Raw genomic sequence first — 15,495 nt, 5'->3', positions numbered from 1 at the left:
CATTACCTTGAATCATCTGCCACCCTTGTTTAGCCAACATGGCTAAATTAAACGCCCTTAGATCTCGAAATCCCATTCCTCCCTCCTTTTTCGAAATTGTCAACTTATCCCAACTCTTCCAATGTATTTTTCTTTCATTGCCTACTTGTCCCTACCAAAACTTAGCACACAAACTATTCAGTTCATCGCACAGTTTCAAAGGGAGTAGAAATACACTCATCGTATATGTGGGTATTGACTGAGCTACAGCCTTTATAAGAATTTCTTTGCCCGCTCTGGATTACAGCATCCCTTTCCATCCTTGCAATTTTTTCCATACTCTATCCTTCAAATAAGCAAAAGTGTGATATTTAGCCCTTCCAATCAAAGTTGGCAACCCTAGATAGGATTCAAACTTCACAACCTCTTGGACCCCCAAAATCTGTAATAACTGTTGTTTCTGAGTATCAGTAGTATTGTTACTGAAGAAAGCTGAAGACTTCTCCAGATTAATACTTTGACCTGAAGCTCATTCATAAGTTTGAAGAATTTCTGCTACCGCTTCCCCTTCCTTTGGTGTTGCTTGACAAAACAACAAAGAATCATTTGCAAATAATAAATTAGTAACTCTGGGAGCACCTCTACAGATTGATACACCTGTAATCCTCCTGTCCAGTTCAGCTTTAGCCAACAGAGCAGTAAAGCCTTCTGCACATAAGAGAAACAAGTATGGTGACAATGGATCTCCTTGGCGTATTCCTCTCAACGGATGTATCATGCCATGAGGTTTTCCGTTTACCAAAACAGAAAAAGATGTAGTAGTAACACAACTCATCACTCTTTCTATCCATCTTGTTGGGAAACCCAACTTCTCCATAATTTTTTCCAAGAATGTCCATTCAACCCGGTCATACGCCTTGCTAATGTCTAGCTTCAATGCCATAGACCCTTTCTTGCCCTTCTTCCTCACATGCATGGTATGTATAGTCTCATAAGCCACCAAAACATTATCTGTAATCAATCTGCCTGGAACAAACGCACTCTGAGTGGGGCAGATAATATCTGGAAGTACCTGTTTCAATCTAATTTAATATGTTTATGAATATCTATTCATTGGGAAAAAATACATACCAAAGCTGAAAAAACTTTTATTTGTTTATAAATAAATAAATAAAAACAATTACTTTTATAAGTTAACCAACCTAAAAAAACCTAAATATAAAGAAATTGAATGGTTGGTAAAGCTTATTTTGGCTTCAAATTATGTTCGACCAGTTATTAAATTATTGCTTCGTATGAGAGAATTTATGATTTTTTTTCCCCTTCCTAACAATTGGTTTTTCAGATGCCATCGTTCAAGTTTGTTTAAATTGTCCATATTGAATAATATAGTTTCCTTTCCTTTACATAATTTTCATTATATTGGATGATATTAGGAGGTAAGACAGAAAGGGTAGGTCCTTTCATTTCACAGATATAATAGGAGATCCTTTTAAAGAGGGAGAAAATGACCTATTTTAAAAAGTCTATAATTATTTTATCTAACTTGTTAGAGTTATCCAAACACAAAAAGTCCGAGTCCATTATAATCAGTACAGATTAGTGGCTATTCCAAACTTTTTCTTTTTTCTTTTTTCAAAGGAAGCCAAACTTATATATTGATATGAAAAAAATTTAGAATCTATGGATTTGGAGCTGTGTTTAGTCACTTAAATAAATACTATATTAGGTAGAATTAGATTTGAGATTAAGTTTATTGTAAAAAACTTTCATTCTAACTGATGGATTATGTTTTCTTGGGGTTAGAGGATAAATCCTCAGTGTGTTTTTTCAATTGGTAGTTACCATTTATTTTCACGTCGTAACCATATTGCCTTTTTTTTTTTTTTTTTGGACCAAAATCTCTAACTGACTTAAAGGCACCACCTCGAAGATTTGATTACACCAATATTGCAGCAACACCATAGAAAATACGTTCTATTGTACTCAAAGGTTTGGTAAGATGGAGGCTAATATTTTCTCTCTGAATGCCTCTGATTTTATGCCTCTACTAGTGCTAGAAAGTCGTGCAAAATAAGGCTTTATATGGTATACTTCAATAGGGTTTTGAAACAAAGCATCAACTTTAAAATTTAAAACGTGTCACCAATTTTTGCGATTTTTGACCGATCGAGAGTCGATTGAATGACTGTCAAAATCTTTCATTTGATCAATCAAGAGTTGATCAAATGCCTGTCACATTCTTAAAACTCCATATATCGAGCCTTGATCAAGTGACAATTGAAAGGGTCGGGAGTGAACTTTGTTATCTTTGATAGAGTTACTTGTGATTTAGGGGTTGTCTTGTTGGGGGAGAGATATAGTGTTTTGATATAAAGTTGCTTTAAACAATAGATGCAATTGATGCAATCGCCTAAAATCCCCAAATAAAAAAAAGCCCCCACTTTAAAAAAAAAAATTTATATATATATATATATATATAATATTTATCTATATATTTTAATTACAAAAAAAAAAATTAACTACTTTTATTAGTCAATAAAATGCATTAAAAATGCGACATTGTATCTTAAAATGCAGAATATTGCATAATAACAGTACACACAACTAGATAGGATAGGACTACATAATGCTATGTGCATTGTGCAGTCTTATCCACAAGCCCCAACACATCACAAGGCCTAAGCTAAACTGTCCCCACACACCCCACACTAATTAATAAGTTATCACTTTTTTTTTTTAATGCAAACTCTTACTTTATCAATTATTATAAATTATCACGCCAATTAATAATTTGATATATATTATATCAACTCATTTGTACTATAGTGATACTAATTTATTTAACCACGGAATAAATTAATTTGTATTTGTGCAGGTTTAGACTTTAAAATTTTTTTAAAAATTTACTTAAAATTTTCGCCTAAGGCCCCAAAATTGTTGAGCCGCCCTGAGAGTAACAATATATTTGTTTTATGTTTATGTAAAATTTAATTTACATGACCTTCACTTCTGATATTATGATTAAGCTTATTGAAAATATTTAGTTGATATCAAAATTTTTTTTTTTTTGGCATATGCTTTGTATTTATTTAATATCTTCTAGCGATGTAATCCAAGATTATTGTAAGCTATTGAACTGTTAGTTGTGCCATTACCTGTTTTGTTTTCCACATGATAGCTTAATGTGGTTGCTCATGCCTTCAAGAAAGACAAAATTCTTCTCTATGTTGTTGAGTATAGTTAGTTATAGCAAGTCTAATTTTATCTATGGCTTTTCAAGATTGTCTATACTAAATGAGTATGTAATTGTGTTTGCGTCTATATTTTAGTTTTGTCACGAAATTACCAAAGGGAAGATTGTTAGGTTCTAAATTTCCATGACAATATATATGACACTTATTGAGTTTGTAAATATCATTGATCAATGTTCCTAACCAGGGGATCATTGATCTGTTTATATTTACAGTATTGAAGCCCCTTTTTCCTTTTTCTTCTTCTCTCCCCCCTCTTATTTTAGGGATTGACCCACTGGCAGGACCCTTCTTTTAATAATAGACTACTACGAAATCATCAACTTGACCAATAGATTTCTTAAGCATACAAGTTCATGAATGGGATTAAACTAATTGAAGCGTGCATCTAGTTTATTGATACGGTAAAAAAAAAATAATCCCATATAAATGCATTTGTTAATTATATTTTTAAACTAAAAAATGTGACATATTAATTTTTCTTAAGATTGTTTTTATAGTCCAAGTCTATTTTTTCTTATTACAAATTTCTTCTGGTCAAATGTAATTTTAGTTTTGTTAGTATGTGTTTGTATCCACTGAAATTGCGTCCACGTTTGCGCGTTTTACACCTTCTGTTTATTTATTTATTTTTTTTAAAACGCATTTCAGGAGTTGTAATCCCTGTGCGGCTACTGTTCATAAACAGTAGCCGCACTATTTGACTTTTCAACTCATTTTCAGCCATATCAGTGGGTCCTGTGCACTGTTCACCAGACTCACAAACTCCACTTTTCGGTAACTTTTTTCATTAAAAATAGATCTCACGATACTGTTCACACATTTAAAAATTATTTTGCTACAGTATTTTTAATTTTTAATTTTCAACAAAATAAGTTGTATCCAAACGGACCCTTAATATCTTTGTATGGTGAGTTCCAATTAGTCTAATTGATAAAGTTTCTTATCGTCGAATAAGAGATTTATAGTTTAAATTATACATACACCAAAAATCAATTGATATCTTAAAGTAAAAATTCTATCACATCTATTAAAAAAAAAAAAAAACATGCATGGTCACCCTAACCTTAAAAAAAAAGAAAAAAGAAAAAAGAAAGGTTATACACGCATGGTCATAAAATCACCAGCCCACTCTCTAATTTAACCATTATTACTTTTCTTTATTCCTCAAAAGGCATAATCACGTGTCAAGGGATTTACGGTTCAACTATTATTAAGCATTGGTAGCAGTGAAGGCCTTCGAAATTGGAGTTCCATCTGTTGTTCTTGGAAGTGATTAGGAGATTATCATCAACTCATTGAAAGATGCAAAAAATTCTCTAGCTCCCTACGACTACTTGATTTTTGAAGTAAAGTAGCAAAATCCTTTGATAATATTAGCTTCTCGAACACGTATCGTGAAAAAAAAAAAAAAAAAAAAAAAAAAAAGTTGTAGATTTTGATTTTTCCCCTAAAAAAGAGAAGAAGAAAAAAGTCGAGAATTAATTAAGAGAGAGAGACTATCCAATCCATCCAGAGAGGGCCCCACATTCACATCCAATTCCATTGATCAAGTGCCACGTGGACAGTCCGTGTGCATTACTGTACTCAAACCAAAAATCACTGTGACACTACCGAATCTATGCTCTCTGTCTGTCTGAGCTTTTGTATGTTTGTGTGTGAGCATGACGGGATCCCTGTCATTGTAACTGGTTGTGCTAATTAAAAGTCTTGCTCCTCTCTTTGGTCTCTTCCCAGTTTCTCTCATTATCACTAACACACTCAGAGAGAGAGTGTCTGGACTGGAAGGTGAGGCTTTCTTGTTTAAGAAATTGGGGTTGAATTCTTTTCTTTCTGTTAGTTTTCTGCTTCACTACTTTTACTTCTACTTCTACTTCTACTTCTGGGTGTTGTTTTATTTGCACTTCTTCTTTCTATTTTCTGCTTTAGTTCGTCTTTTCTTCTCTCTCTCTCTCTCTCACTCTCTCTCTCTCTCTCTATATATATATATATATTTAATGTTTTGTGACTGGTTATCAGTCATGCGCTAAGGTTTCAATTTTCTTTCTTTCTTGTTTTAGTGATTATGGTCTTTGATTTTTATGCTTTATTTAAAACATGCTTTCCTTTTCTTCCAATATTAGTAACCCCCCCAAAAAAAAGTCTAAAGATTGCGGCTGTTTATGAAATACTAAAATATTTTATTATGTTATAGCTAAATCGGGGTTCCATTACTTTTTTTGGCCTTTAAGGCAGAATTTTATTATTATTATTGTTGTTGTTGTTTGCTATTAATCAATAGCTTTGAATAATAATAAAAAATAATTAATACCTTAGTTGATTAATAAAATAATTATTACCTTTGTTATTAAGTGGGTTTGATTAGTGGTTTCCTAAAAGTGATGCAAAGAATAACTCGGTTTTTGATACAGAGACAAAGAGTCTGAAGCGTGAAACTGAAGCTCTCATCTTAATTTCCTGTTTCACTGTAAAGTTGGGTTTGGTCAGTGTAACTGTAACATGAATAATAATTGGCTTCCAGCTGGTTGGAGTTTTGAGAGTGATCTTCCTGTGACCAATCAGAAGAAATCCTTGGGGTCTGTACTCTGTACTCTGTCTCACTCAAAATTATTATTGATATAAGTTGCTCTTTGCAATCTCTAATCTTGTGATAGAAATTCAAAACATTTTTACAGGCAGGACAATGACATAGTAGAGCTGTTATGGAAAAATGGTCAGGTAGTTTTACAGAGTCAAACGCGAAAACCAAGTTTCAATCATAATGATTCAAGACAAGTAGTTCAGAAACCAAAGTTAAGAGGTAGTGGCTCATACGGGAACTCAAGCAATTTAATTCAAAATGATGATGATGGTGATGATACTGTGTCGTGGGTACAATATCCTCTCGAAGTTGATCCCTTCGAAAAAGAGTTCTGTTACAACCTTTTTTCTGAATTGCCACCATCTGATCCTAAAGAAATTGAACAAGACAAGCTTCTTAATAAGTTTGGTGCTTCTGATACTGATGTTGATGCTACTCATGTCATTGCAAACTCACATCAACCAACTAGTATTAGTATTAGTAATTCTGTTGTACCTGAATTCCCTGGCAACTTGGGGCATCATCCTCCTAGATTTCCTTTTCCTGAGTCAGCAGCCCAGAAAAATCATGATTTAGGAGGGCCAGGAAAAGTCTCGAATTTTATAGGATCTTCAAACGGGCAACACGGAGGGGAAGGATCAGGTCAATTGATGCAAGGAGAGGTTAGAGAGTGTTCAGTAATGACGATTGGATCCAGCCACAGTGGCAGCAATCAAGTACCAAATGACCCTGATTTTAGCAATGGTGTTGGGACTTCTGCTTTATTTGCTGGACCTGTAAAACAAGATGTTCACAAGATAACGCCTCAGAGTGAAAGACGAAAAATGGACACACTCGAGCCTACTGTTGCTTCTTCGTCTGGTGGCTCAGGTAGTAGTTTTGGAAGAAGATGCACACAATCTACTGGTGTCAATAGCATGAAGAGAAAGGTCAGGGATGCTGAGGAATTAGAGTGCCAAAGTGAGGTGACAATTCTCTCTCTTGCTTTCGACATCATTTAATTTTAATTTTTTTCTGAGCATAAGTCTGAATATATTTTAGGCCGCTGAACTTGAATCAGCGGCTGGAAACAAGCCAGCGCAACGATCAGCATCTTCCCGCAGAAGCCGCTCTGCTGAAGTTCATAACCTTTCAGAAAGGGTAAGACTTTGGGAATTTCCTAGCTTGTGAAATTATTGGAGTTTGTACATTGTAACTATTACCCTACTCATCCACTGATACAGAGACGGAGAGATCGGATCAATGAGAAAATGAAGGCATTGCAAGAGCTCATACCACACTGTAACGAGGTCTGCTTTTCTTGCTCTCTTTTGTTCATTTGTTATTGTCTCAAGGGAAATACATAATGGTTGCCTGCCACTAAATGTGAACAACTGTTGAATTTCCTTGATAGAGATTCATCAATCTATGCTCTACTTTCTTTTCCTTTTTGGCAAAATAGTTAATGACTATTTCCCCTTGCTCTCTCATAAATGTTACCACGGTCAAATAAACTTTTTAAGATGAGTGTGTACTATGTTGAGAATGTTGTGAAGTGGCAGGATATTAAAAAGAAATAGATTTTGAGACTGTTGGTGCATTGGAAGATAGCGTTTATTGAGAACAAAAAGGTCGCCCAGTGTACAAAGGTCCTGCTTTTTCGTGAGGTTTAGGCAAGGTGATTGATAAGCAATCTAACCTGCCTTTTTTTTTTTTTTTTTGTGTTTTTGGGGCCAAGGGGGGGGGGGGGTGTTCAGGAGGCTGATTCTTGAAGTGTAAATTTAGAACAAGAGAAGATAAAATCCACTGTTCTGATAATGAAAATGAAGAAATATCTTCACTTGAGGCTGTACTAAATGTTTCCAAGAGCCTTGTAGCTCAATTGGTATTTCCCATGGAGACATTTAAGGTTCAAATCTCCCTACCCCCAACTATTGAATTATCAACAAAAAAAGGGTTGTACTGTCATCATGACCCGGTATCTTTGAGAAAATATTACTCTAAACAAAGATTCTTTCAGCCATTCATTGACTCTTGGCATAAAGCTTTAATTCAGTCTTTGGTTCCACAATAAAGCATAAATAAAAAACCCAGGTCAGAAAATTTATATAATTTACTAAAGTTTCTTCTGATTTTCAAGAAATCCTAATTAAATTGTTTTTATAACCAAATTTGTCCGCATTTGCAGACTGATAAAGCATCAATGCTAGATGAGGCAATTGAATACTTGAGGTCACTTCAGTTACAACTTCAGGTATTATATAAAAAAAATCTCATAAAAGCAAAACTGTTCTTGTTACTCAAGCCACTGACTTCATGTTTTAGGTAATGTGGATGGGAAGCGGGATGGCTCCAATGATGTTTCCAGGTGTCCAGCGCTATATCTCTCTAATGGGTATGGGAATTGGTCCTCCTCCTTTGCCTTCTAGTCACAATCCAATGCATTTACAAAGGGTCCCGCCAGTTGATCAATCCATGTCCATGGCTCCATCGACAAACCATGCTCTAATGTGTCAAACTCCAGTTTTGAATAATGTTAATTATCAAAATCAGATGCATAATCCTTCTTTTTCTGAGAAATATGCACGTTATATGGGATTCCATTACATGCAAACCGCGTCTCAGGTTCATTGTTCTTACCTATTATGAATTTTGTTGTTTTAGTTTCTCCATACATGTGAAAACCATTTGGCTCCTATGTGCTCTAATTACTATCATATTATTTGTAGTGCAGCCCTTGCATATGTTGAGATTTGGTTCCCCAACAATTCAACAGAGTCAAACAACAGTACCGCCTGGGACTAGCAGTGGACACTTAAATGGAGGAGCTGCAATTAATGATTTTGCAAGTGGCATGAATGATGGTAAGCCAATTCTGTCTTTTTCTTAAATCAGTTTTGACATTGTTATGAGGAAATGCATGTCAAATGAAAGAACTATTCTTGGTGATTTAACTGAGCTTTCCAAAATGAGAATTTATATTAGCTACCTTACCTTAATGTCCATAGGGTTGAATAGCGAATTGCCACAACTCACAAGGTTTCCACAACCCCAATTATAGGAGTTTGTGGTCCATATATATGGTACCAACCCTCAATGTATTTTAAATAAGAGGGTCAAATTTCTTATAATGGAATTTTTTTTTGAGAAGTCTTATAATGGAATTTTTCTTAGACTCTTGTTTTTTTGTTAATTCCCTGATGCCATAAGTGTAACAGCGATGCTTTTCTGACGTAAACAGGTTAATCAGACGCATATTTTATATGGTCCCCCACCACTAAAATTAACCCGACCAATGTTGTTGGATGGAGAAAAGGGATCACTCAATTCAGCAAAAAAAGAAAAAGGGGTCACTCTTCCTGGTGGATATTTGAAACAATTATAGCTCGCATGGCACTCATGCGACTTGGCCTGCCCAATCAAAGAGATAGATGAAGAGTCACTTCGTAGTTGCATATGTCGATGATAAACTATTAGAAGAGTTGATATGTATCAATCAGCCATTGAACTTGATGTCTAACTTTTACGTGCAGAGCAGATGCACTGGTTTTTGTACAGTCCTATTTTTTGTTGCCTTCTGCTTGGAATTCTTTCAACTGTGTCAAATAGAAGATAGTTGCTGTTTTGAAATATGCACAACTAGCAGCATTTTTCTTACTTTTTTTAGTAAGGGAATACAAATCCTCTTATTCACTTTTTATGTTCCGCTGAATAGAAGGGTTTTGCCAAAACCTTCATTTGTTTTTTTTTCTCCATTAATTAAATTTATTGCATGCAATGTTAATACGTTGTCATTCTAGGTGACCTATAAGAGCACATATGCATGTCTTTCGTATTTGGAAATTATAATTTTTATCCATGAAAAAAAAAAAAAAAACAACTGTGAATGCTCGACTGATGCCCTATCCCCTAGATAGGTAAAAAAAAAAACCTGATAATGTAGAAAATATTATTTTAATAGAAGGGAGGAGTCAAAAAAGAGTTTGTGATAGAAGTGATGATGAGAGTGCTTTGTTCTTTGATGAAATGGCGGTGGTTGCAGTGCAGCACCACCGAGAACAATGATAGCCTTTGGGTAGAACTGCCGGGGGCTTAGGAACCCTAGTCAGTTAAAGTGTTGGCGAATTTGTGCAACGGTGGGATCCTAAAATTGTCTTCCTATTGGAGACAAAACTAAAGAAGAAAGCTATGGAAAATGAAAAGGAGAAAGTAGGCTTTGCTAATGGGTTAATTGTTCCAAGCTTGGGTAGAAGTGGTGGAATAGCATTACTTTGGAAGAGGGACATTTCGGTGGAAGTACAAGGGTATTTAGACAATTACATTGATGCAATCGTTACTGATCCTTCATCTGGTTGTGGACACTCAATTTTGCACCCATGATTTAATCAAGGAAGATGACTAGAATGACCATCCATATACCCAAAAATCATGATTGCATCACATGGATTAATTCATTCATTACATATCATAAAAATGATCTTGAGATTCTAACGATCACGATGGTATGTTCGGTTTCCAAATCGGACCATCGGATCGAAAGATATCACATGATCAAGTTTGCACGATCAGCATGCATTGTGTTTAAGTAGAGTTGACCATGCATGATTAATTTAAATGAATTCTGATTGGTTAATCAATTAAAATTAATTAAATAATTTTGTGATTGGTTGATAGTGTTTAAAATAGGATTGCTTGTACAAGAATAAAGGGGATAATTGGATAATAATAAAATTGTGGATAATCAAAACTTTATCAAGATTTATTCTAGAGTACTTATCTACAAGACAATTTTTGCTGAAAAGACATGAATTATCCAGAAAAGAGATAAAAATATAAGAATACGAATTGAAAACACGTCTAAGTGCAAGGCTTGCTCAAGAAGACCTAAAAAAGGAATCCAAAATGCACCTGAACACGAAAGTGCGATTAGCACCCAAGAGAACCATTTGGCACTCTCAAAGTGCCGAAGTGCCGAATGGCACCCTAGCTAAGGCCCAACTCTCTTTGGGTGACGATAATGCATATCATTTTCGACTTATTCGCAGAAGAACGCGTCTGGATTCGTATTCTAATTGTTTGAGCTATTTTTTAGAGACTTCTAGCCTTTATAAATAGAGACTGGATCTCAAAATTCAAGACACTCTTTTACACTCTGGGGGGACACTTTTTTACTCTCTAGGGGAGACAGTTTCTCACACTCTCAAATTTCTCATATTCTGATCCCCATTCTGATATTCTTTCAAGCTAGGGTTTTTAGGTTTTAAAGACAATTGCATAAATATCTTTAAACCCTAAAATATCCTCTCAAGAAGAAGAGTGCTCCATGCAAGAGGTTGTTTCTTATTAACCATTTTTCTTATATTGCTCTTGTTGTGGTGATGCATGTTTATTTATTTTAGTGTAGTTATGTCAAATATTTCATATCATGAATTGTTAACTTATCTTATTGAAACATGTTCTTGATTCTTTTTATTATTGTTATGATCTCTTGCTTAGTTTCAAAATCTGCATGTTGTGAATTCTTTTTTCAACTAAAAATAGATCTGCATCTTCCTTAGATGCAGATCTGAATTTTTCTTAAATAAAAAATGAATTTGGCTCTTCATTAGATGCAGATCTGAATTTTTCTTAAATAAAAAACGGATCTGCATTTTCCTTAGATGCAGATTTGAATTTTTCTTAAATTAAAAATGGATCTGCATTTTCATTAGATGTAAATCTACATTTTCATTAGATGTAAATCTGCATTTTTTTGAAATTAAACATTGATCAACGTTTTCATTAGATGTAGATCTGATTTTTTTAGCAGATTTTGAAATAAAAAAGGATCATAAATGGTTGTGTTAGTTGTGTTTGTTTTATTTAGTACACATAGCATAAATTTATTTCATGAATGAAATCCTCTTCTCAAAAAATCTTTTTTCATTTTTTTTACACAAAAAAATAGATCTAATTTTTTTTTAAAAAAATACACAAATCTATTTTTTTTTTTTTTTTTTTTTTATAATCACAAAACAGATATGATCTTTTACAAATCAAAAACCATTTTTTTTAAGTTCTCAAAAACAAATTTGATATTTTTTTTCATATTAAAAGACTTTGTTTTAATTAAATAAAAAAACAGATCTGAATTTTCTCTCCAAAAAACATTTTTTACACAACAGAAACAATCTGATTTTTCTAAACCAAATTTAATTTTTTACTCACAATACAGATCTGAATTTTTTTAACAAAGAAGAGGATGCATTCATAAATAAACTTGTGTCATTTAGTTTTGTTCATATGTACAATATGTCATTCATAGCATGCATAAAAGAGGTACATTGGTCACAAGATTCTCAAAGACTAGACTCTGTTTGGGCGGAATGGGTGACTAACACCTTTCTATTCCGTAACCTAGCCTTCAAATTTAGAGTATTTGGATAGGTAGGCCTAGGCTTTATCTTTGTTCTTTATTTATTTTGGGTAGATTGTAACTAGGACAAAAAGCCATGTATTTTGGTAGTTTGTAATTAGGACCCAAAGCCATGTAATTTTCAATTTTTCAAATATGTATTCTTTTTACTCAATCAATGAAAAGGAACAATTTAGTCATGTATTTTTATTTAGTTTTTCTTATTTTTTGTATAAAAAAATAAGTGACGACTTCATACCATTTACCCAAAAAAGGAGGTGCCCTAAAAAGCACTCTAAAAATCTTTCTCCTTTTTTGAAAGGCACCCAAGTTTGGCGGTCTCTCACAATGGTGACTTCGCTGGGGATGTCGAGGGCTAAGTTTCATATTAGTCTTAAGTGACCAAATATGTGCCCTAGTTTTGCATGATATTGTTGTTTGTTTGTTTATTTATGTTTGTTGAGATGTTGCATAATACTTTGTTGTAAAATATTTTGTTGTGTGTATTGTTTGTTAAAAGCTTTCCTTAACTGTCATAGTGTGTGCCATCAAAACAAATATGTATGTACCCTTTTCAAAAACATGTGGTGGTAGTAACCATGGATCGCCGGTCTTTATTAGATTCGGGTACCCAATACTCACCAATTTATAGCCTAAAGTCACTGGATCATTTCTTGTTGACTGTAAAGGACAAACCATGTCGTTTGGACCAACGTAATGTTCATTACATTATAAGTTGGGAGGTGTAATATCCTAGTTATGGGAAACAATGAAACAACAAACCCACCCTGCAACGTAATGACTTAAAACCTACCCTTAGCTCAGTCCCTATTAAAATTGCATTGCATGTTGTGTGTGTTTGTTTGGTTGATTGGTTGATGTGGATGGGGACTTAGCTTTGATTAACCTGACCAAGCCTATCATTAGGGGAGAATTTGGTCAAGATCTGAAGGAAGGCTGCAAAGAGAACCTAAGGCTGACACTTAAGCTAGTAGCTCCAATTCCAAGCCCATCACTCCCATCATGGTACTGAAGCTCGTGAGCATAGAAGAAACTCTACTGCTGCAACATCACAACCTCATCTTCAACCTACAAGACAGTTCAAGCCACAAGAAGTCTGAAGCTCCCAACACTATGGTAGAAGAGGGAGAACACCCAAACACCAAGGAACCCATGAGCACTTAAGAGCTACTCAACACCATGGTAGCTAGTCAAGTCTAGCTAAGAGAGGATATGAACCGTACAGTGCAACAGTTTCAAAATCTAAAGAGTAACCAAGAGGAGAACAAGGATGACCATGATCTACCAACCATGCAAATTGAGAAGAAGATCAAAAAAAGAATGAACAAAATGGAGGAGATGATTAGAAAAGCTCATAAGATGGAAGACCTCATGGACTATGATTCCTTCTCACTTTTCCCCGATGTGAGACTACCTCCCAAGTTCAAGATGTTGACCTTGGGCAAGTTTGATGGAACCGGTTGCCCAAAGTCCCATCTGAAGATGTATATAAGGGCTATGCAACCCCTAGGTGTGACTGAAGAATTACTTGCTCAAATGTTTATTGGAGCTGCTTTTTGGTGGTTCCTTAACTTGGATGATGCTAGAGTAAGAAGTTGCGAGGACATCTGTTGAGAGTTTCACAAGTAATATAAGTACAATATAGAGGTGGATATAACAAAGAGAGATCTTGAGACCACCAAGCAAGAGCCAAAAGAATCCTTCTCTACTTTCATTACCAAGTGGAGAGCCAAGGCAGTATAGATGATGAATAGGCCAAGTAAAGAAGAACAGTTAGCTATGGTTGTAAAGAATTTATTACCTGTATACCATAAGTACTTGTTTGCACAATACTTTCCTAATTTTAAAACTTTAATTGTTGCTACAACCCAAGTTGAGGATGCAATAAATAATGGCACTATAAAGAATGATGACCCACCGAGGTTTAAAAAGAATGTAGGATCTAATTCTAAGGCTGTAGAAATTTCTAATATCCATAAAAATGATCCTTATCAACTAATTGCACCTATTGCACCTGTGCAAGTATCACAAGGACCCAGACCTAGGAGGGAGTTTCATAAGTTGTATATGCCTATAAGTCAAGTGTTTGACAAGCTAAAAGAAAAAGGGTTACTGAAACCTTTAGCACCAAGACCAATTCCAAACCCCTTGCCCTCAAAGTTTGATGTGAATAAGAGATATGCTTACCACCAAGGCCTTGGCCATGATAGTGACAATTGTTTTGGACTTCGTCATGCAATTCAGGACCTAATAGACAACAAGGTGATTATGCCGTCTACAAGGCCTAGCATCACTAATAATCCCTTGCCCAAACACAATTTTGGGAAAGGACCAAGGATTAATTGCCTAATGATCGAAGAGGAAAGTAAGGAAAACCCATCTGACCTGATCTATGACCTACTGTAGACACTCGATTTTGCACCCATGATTTAATCAAGGAAGACGACTAGAGTGACCATCCATGTACCACAAGAAATCATGATTGCATTACATGCATTAATTCATTCATTACATATCATAACAATGATCTTGAGATTCTAATGGTCGCGACGGTATGTTCGAATTGAAAGATATCACGAGATCAAGTTTCCACGGTTTACATGCATTGTATGGGGTGAAGCCGATTACGTGTGATTAATTGAAATTAATTTTGATTGGTTAATGATTAAAACTAATTAAATGAATTTATGTGATTGGTGGAGTATTTTTCTTAAAGTGAGATTTGTTGCATGAGATTAAAACAAATAAGTTGATAATATTTAAAGACTATGGATAATTAGAGGCTTTTGGGATAATTATATTCAAAAGAATTATTTTAAAAGTCATAATTATCACTTTGGAATGAGGTTTATCATGAGAATAACTCTGAAATTCGTCCAAATACAGTCTTAGGGTTGGAAAACACTTCAAAAACGTGCTAATCAAGTAACAGATTTCAGATTCACGTTCCAAGACACTTTTGGCCTAGTAGAACTCAAAATTAGGACTAGGATATTTCTAGAAAGGTTGTAGATAATTGAATTTTCCTTCAGCTGTCAAAATTTCAGCTTAATCAGAATTTTGAGTAAAGAGATATGATCAAATACTGAAACTGGTTCTAATTTGAAAAATCAGCTTACTCTTATCCAAATCTCCTTTTTTTAGGATTTTCCCCCATATGTTTTTTTGCTTATTTTTTAAGCTGATTGGACTTAATTTTTAAGCAAACCTAGCTTATTTTCTAATAAACTAACACCTCTATAAATAGGAGATGCCTCCCAACATTCAGGGCCCTCTTGACATTCTTT

At 34.5% G+C, this 15,495-nt stretch overlaps 2 protein-coding genes across 2 annotated transcripts; one reads left to right on the top strand and one right to left on the bottom strand.

Moving 5' to 3' along the window:
* Nucleotides 1-508: 508 nt before the first annotated feature.
* LOC136067346 (secreted RxLR effector protein 78-like) lies at nt 509-955 on the bottom strand. Its single transcript, XM_065773069.1, has one exon. It carries the CDS (start codon nt 953-955, stop codon nt 509-511), a length of 447 nt encoding a protein of 148 aa, XP_065629141.1.
* A 3,822-nt stretch (nt 956-4,777) lies between these two features.
* LOC112027098 (transcription factor PIF5) lies at nt 4,778-9,459 on the top strand. The gene is made up of 9 exons (XM_024059771.2): nt 4,778-5,021; nt 5,645-5,809; nt 5,909-6,779; nt 6,856-6,954; nt 7,038-7,103; nt 7,982-8,047; nt 8,119-8,418; nt 8,528-8,657; nt 9,035-9,459. The coding sequence occupies exons 2-9, from the start codon at nt 5,733-5,735 to the stop codon at nt 9,037-9,039; spliced, it is 1,614 nt and encodes a 537-aa protein (XP_023915539.1). The 5' UTR covers nt 4,778-5,021; nt 5,645-5,732; the 3' UTR covers nt 9,040-9,459.
* Nucleotides 9,460-15,495: the final 6,036 nt, after the last annotated feature.

This window comes from Quercus suber, unplaced genomic scaffold, assembly GCF_002906115.3.
Source record: "Quercus suber isolate HL8 unplaced genomic scaffold, Cork oak 2.0 scaffold_68, whole genome shotgun sequence".
Classification (NCBI taxonomy): Eukaryota; Viridiplantae; Streptophyta; class Magnoliopsida; order Fagales; family Fagaceae; genus Quercus; species Quercus suber.
The sequence above is the reverse complement of the archived record's forward strand: the minus strand, read 5'-3'. Positions and strand labels throughout refer to the sequence as shown.